At 53.2% G+C, this 8,065-nt stretch overlaps 1 protein-coding gene across 1 annotated transcript; it reads left to right on the top strand.

Annotated features, from left to right (window-relative positions):
* The first annotated feature begins 3,045 nt into the window (after positions 1-3,045).
* SCGB1A1 (secretoglobin family 1A member 1) lies at positions 3,046-6,043 on the top strand. The gene is made up of 3 exons (XM_006911215.3): positions 3,046-3,168; positions 5,378-5,565; positions 5,906-6,043. The coding sequence occupies exons 1-3, from the start codon at positions 3,114-3,116 to the stop codon at positions 5,936-5,938; spliced, it is 276 nt and encodes a 91-aa protein (XP_006911277.1). The 5' UTR covers positions 3,046-3,113; the 3' UTR covers positions 5,939-6,043.
* Positions 6,044-8,065: the final 2,022 nt, after the last annotated feature.

Below are 8,065 nucleotides of genomic sequence, written 5' to 3'. Positions count from 1 at the left end.
TAGATCTCACTCACGAGGGTAAATCCACTCTGCTCAGGAGCTGCTTCCTGAAGGAGCCCAGCGCTGGAAGCCCAGGGTGGAGGGAGGAGGCTCAACTCCTCTGATGACCCATGAGCTGACCCCGTGAGCCTGTGGCCGGACCAGTCCCCCTCCAGCAGCCCAGCCGGATGGATAGGGTCAGAATGGCCCACCCACAGCCTCCAACCTGTTTTCTGGGCCGTGCTGGGACTTGCAGCAAGCCAGATGCCAGCACAGGCTGCACCCCAGCTTCCTGCTCGTTAGGGGAGCCAAGCGCTGAGCTCAGGGCGAACGTCTGGTCTCAGTCAATACCTCTGGCAGCTAGGCTGGGGGCTGTTGTCGGCCCGGCCCTCCCACGCTCACTGCTACCAGACCTCTATGGGGGGCCCGGGCAGGCTCCTTAGAGGTGCTGAACACAGATCACCAACCTGGCACCATGTGTGCACACACACACCCCGAATGTGTGTAGGGGAGGGGCCACCACACACACACACACACACACACACCCGCCCCCGCCTCTAGTCAGGAGGGGAGAAAAGACCTCCCCTCCACACGCACACCAAGCAAGTCTCTCTCAAAAACCAGGATGGAAGAGCCTGTCTTCCACTAGGACACCTGGTGGTGGCTGTTGAGGTCCCACCCAGAACCAGGGCAAATCCACCTTGACTTCTCCAGGGACCTCATGAAGTGGACGCATACAGCCCTTGTCCTTCTGTGACTGGCTGACTTCACTTACCACAGTGTCCCAGGTCCCTCCATGTTGCTGCACGTGTCAGAACAGTTCTCTCCTTTTAAAAGTTGTTTTGTTTTGTTTTTTCAAATCGACGATATATTTATACGATTCCGAAGTCGAAGGTCACCGAAGGGCTCGCAGTGTCTCGTGCTCCCCGTGTCCCCTCCACACGGTTCCCCTCTCAGGAAACGGCCGGCACCGTCCACTTCCGGCGGGGTCGCCCTTTTCATTCTGTTTCTCGCCGTGGTCGGCCTTTTTTTCCCGCTCTTTTCAGCCTCCCTGGAGATCCTTCCATTCTCGGTTCAGATTTTCCTCTCCTGGTTTTTCAGCGGCAGGCGTTTCTTGAGATGGGCACGGTAACTCACTGGACAAGTCCTCATGCGGGGCTGGTTTAGAACCTGTGCTCTCAGCCGCGGGAAGGCGCCTCCGAGCCTCCGAATCTGACACGATGCGAAGGCCTCATTCATCGATTCATGCCACACGATTCCTGTGTAGCAGCCATTACGTAAAGAATCGCAAAACTAAAACACCGTAGGGTGGGCACATAAGGAAGGGAATAGAGGCTCACGGTGAGAGTGATCGCTGACGGGAACTGCAGGTCATGTCCCCAGCCCTGTCAAGCCTTCTCTAGGTCAGGAAATAGCACTCCATGCACCCAGCTGCCTCGCAGGAAACCCACTGGACTCGTCCTGAGGCCTCCCCCTCTCCCACCCACCGCCATCTCTCCAACCTCCTGTGCATGTGCCTCAGATCCTCACCCCGCTGCCATCGGTTGGTCTTAAGCCCACCATCCCTTCCGCTGAGCTGCTCTGTCACCCCCATCCCACCTCATCCCGTCTCAGAGTACCCAGCAGCTGGTGGCAAGTGTTTCTCAAAGGGGCTCCAGGTGGTGCCTCTCCATGTCTACCCCAATTTCCAACTCCTAGCACATAATAGGTGCTTAGGATCTGTTGAATGTGCTTGGCACATAATAGGTGCTTAGGATCTGTTGAATGAATGAATGAACATGTGGTGAAATCTGGAAGTACCAGTAGGATTTGGAGAAGCAGATAAGGCAGGAGATGTTTTCCAGGCACAAGGCATCGCTTGAGGACAAGTAGAAACGCATGAAGAAAAACATGGAATGTTCCCGAATCCACAAACACGAAGGCAGGGTGAGATCACCGTGTGGGGTAGCGGAGGAGTGAGGCTCACATGGTCAGCCAAGGCCCGCAGACGCGGGTCCTGTAAATCACAGGTGGATTTTACCCCATCGGCCAAAGGAAGCTTTAAACAGGTTTTGAGAAGGCAAATGATATGACCTGTGGGTTTTAGAAAGATCTAAAGATGGCCTTGCTCAGGACGGCAGCAGAGGGCAGGCGGGGAGGCGGGAGGCAGCTCGGGACTTCACTCTGACCAGGCCGGGCCTGTGCTCCAGGCTCGGGCGTTGCGAGAAAAGGAACGGCCATCGGAAGTGGTGAGAAGGAGGCCAGGGCCGAGGCCTGGAACACTGAGGGCGTAAGTGCAGTCAGTAAAGAACAAACATCTGAAGAACAAGAAGGAAGGTCAGCGAGGGAAATGGGAAAGGAGAGAGCCGTGGGAATGTGGGAGGGCAAACCGCTCAAGAGGAAATGTCAAGAGGGTCAGCGAGATGATGATGGCCGCAGGTGCCCCGGGCCAGGCCATCCGGGAGGTGGGGCGGGGACAGATTCCACGGAAACAGGCCCAGCCCAGAGAGGCACACTCCCCAGCCTGCCTGGGGCTTGGGTTTCTGGAGAAGTCCTTTAGCGGTCAACGTGCCTCCATTCGGGGTCTCCCCTGAGTCTGACCACAGTGCTGCCCTGGATCATGCGACTCTCAAGACTGGAGGGCCAGCGGCCTTCCCTGGAGGGGGGCCGCGGAGGGAGCCCGAAGGAGTATCGGGGGTCCCAAGTCCTAGTCTTCTCGTTGCCATGTGGCGGGCCATGGGCCTGAGTTTCTCCTGAGGTGACGGATCCAGGTGGGCTCTACGGTTGTTTCTACTGGTCTGGACGGCCCCAGTGTTCAAGCCCAGAGTGGCACAGGTGGCCAGGTCTCCACGCCCTCTGACTCAGGTCCACATACCTGGCTCTCCCTCCCACCCAAGTGGCCCATTGTGTGGGCTCAGTTTCCGTGGGAATAGAAACTGGGCTGGGAAAAGAGAATATTTGCTTTTTCCACCAAGCTGATGCCCAAGTAAATAATGTGGTGCTGTAAGTGGCGACCTTTCCCACCCCCTCCCTCTGGGGATAGCCTGGATCCTATAAAAAGGCACTCAATGGGCACTTGATGGGCACATCTCACACAAGACCACGAAACCACACCAGGGCCAGAGCCTCACTCAACTCACCAGCCTGCTGCCATCATGAAACCGGCTATCGCCCTCGCCCTGGTCACCCTGGCTCTCTGCTGCAGCCCTGGTGAGTGCCCCTCCTCCAGGCCAGGCTCGGGGACTCGCCCTGCCACCCACTTCTTGCTTAGGAGAGGGGCAGCTGTTTGTGCCCTCTGCATAGATGCTGATGCCTGGTCAGGAAGCCAGGAGACCCCTGAGGCTGTGGGGAAACTTGGAAAAAAAAAAAAACCCATCTCCGATATCCAACACCCTCAGAATTCCAGGGGATGAAATAGATGGGAGGGAGGGATAGAGGGGACCCACATAAACGCGTGTCGGCGGTGAGCAGCCGACAGAAGACGAATAACCAGCTCCCCAAGCCCAGTCTTAGACAGACCCCAAGGTGCCAAGCCTCCAGGTTTGGGGTCTCCGCCCGACTCTGGCAGCTAAAGGGGCTGGAAGCAACTGCAGAACCTCATGTCTCCAAGAGAAACGCAACCCAAGGCAAGCTCTCCCTTTCTGGGCAGAGAGGAATATTCTAGAAAGGGATCTTCCTTTTGGGAAACTGCCAACCCAGAGTGGGGTTTTCTAAACATTTTTGTCCTCTGCACAAGGATTAGGAGTCTCTGAACCGTTGCAGATGTCACTAAGAGGGAAGGAGGGAAGCGGGGTGAGGGAGAGACAAACAGACAGACAGACGGAGACAGACAGACAGAGAGACAGAGACAGAGAGAGAGAGACGAGAGAGAGAGAGACAGAGAGACAGAGAGAGGAGGAAGGTGGATGACACCTCCCTTCGAGCCCACTGATCTCTTGGGAACTTTCTAAACAGAGACAGAGAGAGAGAGAGACAGAGAGAGAGAGACGAGAGAGAGGAGGAAGGTAGATGACACCTCCCTATGAGCCCACTGATCTCTTGGGAACTTTTTACATTCCTAACTATTTTTCAATCTGTATCAGCCTCTTCTACTCCTTTTAATAAACAAACAAAAGTTTTTGAACGAATTCTAATGAATTCACTTTGAAAATTTCATAATACCCACAGAGATAAGTTTTATGACCCTGGAGGGTGACGGGGGAGTTAGAAAACCCAAACCGAGAGCACGTGGGAACAACTATTTGTGTAGGGACCTTTGTTTTAAAGGAGAAATAACATTTAGGACTGAAATGTACATGAACTAGAAGACCTCAGCGCTGCGTGTAGATGGGACTGCTCAGTAAGACAGGGCTGGACTCTGTTGAGAGGTGGATCCAGGATGCGTTCGCGTGTTGGAGTGTGCGCATCTAACAACAACGAGATGGCTAATGTTTAGTTAAAGCCCTTACCTCGCTGTTCTGAAACCCTATTACATATTCTCTCTTTCATTCTTACGACAACCCTGTGAAGTGGGGTGCTATCCCCCGTTTTACAGATGAGAAAACTCAACTACAGAAGGATACAGTAACTGGCCCGATGATGCAGTTAGCTGCCAAGCAGGGAATCTAAGTTCTGGAGACAGTTTCACTTGGACTGGTCACTTTGGGTGGGGCCTGCAGTCCAGGCAGAAAAGCCCAATTTGCACAATGAGGCAGAGAATTCAAAGATGGGGATTTGAGACTCTTTGGGAAGGTGAGGCACGCAGGAAGTAGAAAATGACTCCTCCCACACCACACACACACACACACACACACACACACACACACACACACACCTCTGTGTTCCTGGGGGCAGGAACACAACCTGGGGCGAGCTCCAGGTGAAGGGAACACAGCAGGGCAAGGAATAGACGCAAGAAGCATGTCTGTCTGCAGGTGAGTGTGCCACAGACCCGGCGCTCACGCCTCTTCCAGCCGGGATCGAGGGCTCTGTCTTGGCTGGTACAAGTGGTGCTTCCTGCCAAAGCCTGACTCTGCCAGCCGCCCCCCCATGACAAGTGGCTCAGACCATCACTAACCAATGGCCTCTTCCAGCCCCCACACTGCATCAAAAATCAGATCAGCTGCTTCTGTTATCAGTACTCTGCTCAGAACCCTAACAGAAAGAACAAGTGGCATTTTGCCCCACCCCAACCCAGGAAGCGCAAGGAAGGCTCAGGCAAGCCACCAAAATCTGGCTGCAACCCAGGAAGTATCCGCAAAGCACCAACAAGCCAACGGCTTGGCGCAACACCAGATTTCACAGTCTATCCTATCGATGAAAAGGCTGCTATCTCTTGCTGACAGGTCTGGCTCTTTGCATCTGGGGCAGGCCCAGCCACGGGGCTGGCCAGCTTGGAAAAGGGCCTAGGCACACGTGCTTTCTCTGTTCTGTGCTCCAGCTTCTGCAGAGATCTGCTCGAGCTTTCTCGATGTCGTTAAAACCCTCATCGTGGGCACACCTTCGAGTTATGAGACTGCGGTTGACGTTTTCAGCCCCGATGCAGACATGAAAGTTGCAACGAACGGGCTGAAGAAGCTGGTAGACTCGATCCCCGAGAACAAGAAGGACAGCATCATGAGGCTCATGGTACGTGGCGTCTCTCCTCACGCCGCTGGGCGGCAGGTTCCCCAAGTCCGTCCAGCTCGACTGCGTGGTCGGCCCATTTTTCGGACCCTTTTCTCATCCAGAAAGGAAAGTCACCACGCAAATGTCCCCACGGAAGCAAACGCAGTCATCTCACTTCTTGCTAAGAGGCTTCTGAGAAATAATCAAAGCCCTTTCGATGTGAGCTCCTCCTAGAGAAACTGAATCTCTTAGTTGATATTGAAGTTTCTGTGTATTGTTTAGCTTTGAGGTTTGTTCGCTATTGTTTTGCAGGGTTTGTTGGTTTTTTTTTTTTTTAATTTTTTTTGTCTGTTTGTTTCAGGAAAAAATTATAAAGAGCCCACAGTGTGCTTAGATCTGGAAGCTGAAGACCTCCAAATGCCAAAGCCCCTGCCGCTCGCCAGAGGCTCCCCCCTCTCCCTCCCCACCAGCCCGGCCTGGCTCCCCTCCATAAAGTTCAAGCATCTCTCTTCTGTGTCTCCTTTTTATTTACCTGTTAGATCAAGAAGGTCCACCACTGCTCGGGTAAGGTTAGCAGCATCAAAAAGAAAGGCAGAGGCCGTGCAAACTCTTGGGGACAGGTCCATGCCTCACGTTCCAAAGTCAGGCTCACCACAGGCAGCAAGAGCGGCCTGCAGCACACACTTCCTCCCACAGGCAGATGCCGGCCTGGAAAAGTAGAGAGGGCCCTGCTCAAACTTGACCTACAGGAGAAAGCCGGGGGCGGGGGTGTCGTCCACATCCTGTGGCGCTGACCTCAGGCTGAAGCCAAGCTGAGCTCCCCATCCCCATTCTTATACTGTTGAAATTTAACTGTTTTGTTTCTTCCAGTTTCTTTGGGATCCTCTTCTTGGGTGGAGAAATATTTCATGCGATTATGCTACCCAAACGTGCCTACAAGCAAAGATGGAGCTTTCCAGAGAGTTCCACTTCCCAAAGATAAATGGTGGACATTGCCAGCATTTTGACAGCACAGTAGGGACCTGTTAGGTTTGGGTGGCCCTGAACCAGGGTCCCTCACATCACACACAGCACACGATGATGCCATTTCCCTCTGGAAGGAATCAGATTCCCATAAGAAAGTTAAGAAACAAAAGCTGGAGGGAGGAATGGACTTGATGCCTTGCTTAGGGACCCAGGGTCTTGGGGTTGACTTTGAAGAGTGACAGACCCTAAGGAGAGGCCTCAAAGATAGCGGGTTAAGTTTTTGGCTCGGTTCATATTTGCTCCATGAAATGATTTGTCCAACGATTTTCTAAAGGGAGATGGAAACAGCAAAACAAAAACAAAACACAAAAACTCTACTTATGCATTTTCTAGACCCTTTATACCTTTTATCCGTGTTAAAACATCCATTTCCGGACAAATCGCAGAGGCCTGCCAGTCAGCCGGCCATTCATGTCAGTCTTGCTTATGGACATCTCTGCCCAGGAGAGGCTGGAGGGCGGGGTCACAGCCAGACTGGTCAGCACCTGCTTACTGCCGTCCACTGGGCAATGCTCTGGCTCTAAGCCCAATGCCCCTCTCTAACTCGCGCCCATTCTCTGAGTCCCTATCCAGTCAATTTTCCTACAAAAAGAAAAGCAGACACCCCTTTTTTCTTGTGGCAAAGGAGCCTTTGGGAATGAAATGAATCCCTAGGTACCGACTGGCATGTTCGATGTGTTCACAGTAGTGGCGGGCACTCTGGGGAACCAGGCAGCAGATTTCATGACCCAGCAAACACGTATGAAGCACTTGCTCTGGGCCTGAACCCCACTGAGCCCCAAGGATAGCAGAGTGAAGCAAACAGTGGCCTCTGCTCGTAGGGAGCCCTCAATCTGGCGGGGAAGATCATCAGCTCCCGCAAAATAAACGCGCAGACAAGCAGATAGATAAAACTGTGATTAAACTTTAATAAAACACATGGAATGATGAGAGCAAGAATATCTTGGACAGGCCAGCTTTAGCTCAGGAGTCCCTCAAGCTAGGATTTAAGGAGAGGCTCCCTTCTTGAGGCCCCACTGAGCCCTGCCCTTGAACCCAGGGAGAAAATTCAAAACCTTTTAAAGTGCCTTTGCTCTAGGTCTCTGCCACTAATAGAGCCTAGACCTCCTTCCCCTATATCCTACCATCCACCCAACATGGCCAACTCTACTTGTCTGTTTCCCATCTCAATAAATTCTGTCTCCCTTCTCCACTGCTCCTTGAAGAGCATCCTGACTCTTCCTTCTCCAGCACCGTCATGTCCAGTGAAGCCAGTCTCCCTCCTGAGCCCCTCGGGGAACTCTCTCCACGTGCACCCCTGCCACACCGACCAGTGTCACCTGCACCTTCCCAGGGGCCTGCAAACTGGCTCCCAGCTCCCCCTCTAGGGCCACAGCAGTAATTCTCTACACACGCTCAAAGTAATTTTTATCGAGTGAAAACCCCCTTCCCCTGCCACCCATTCGTGTCCATCTAAAATCCTTCAAATCTTCCCCGTGCTCTTCTCTCAAAATCC

The sequence above is a fragment of the Pteropus alecto genome, unplaced genomic scaffold (genome assembly GCF_000325575.1).
Source record: "Pteropus alecto unplaced genomic scaffold, ASM32557v1 scaffold43, whole genome shotgun sequence".
Taxonomy (NCBI): Eukaryota; Metazoa; Chordata; class Mammalia; order Chiroptera; family Pteropodidae; genus Pteropus; species Pteropus alecto.
The sequence above is the reverse complement of the archived record's forward strand: the minus strand, read 5'-3'. Positions and strand labels throughout refer to the sequence as shown.

Excerpts from the sequence above, each read along its gene's own strand:
- SCGB1A1 (XM_006911215.3), top strand. The coding sequence starts at position 3,114 with ATGAAACCGGCTATCGCCCTCGCCCTGGTCACCCTGGCTCTCTGCTGC. Across the intron at positions 3,169-5,377 it reads GGCTCTCTGCTGCAGCCCTG|CTTCTGCAGAGATCTGCTCG; the intron begins GTGAGTGCCCCT and ends TCTGTGCTCCAG. Across the intron at positions 5,566-5,905 it reads ACAGCATCATGAGGCTCATG|GAAAAAATTATAAAGAGCCC; the intron begins GTACGTGGCGTC and ends TGTTTGTTTCAG.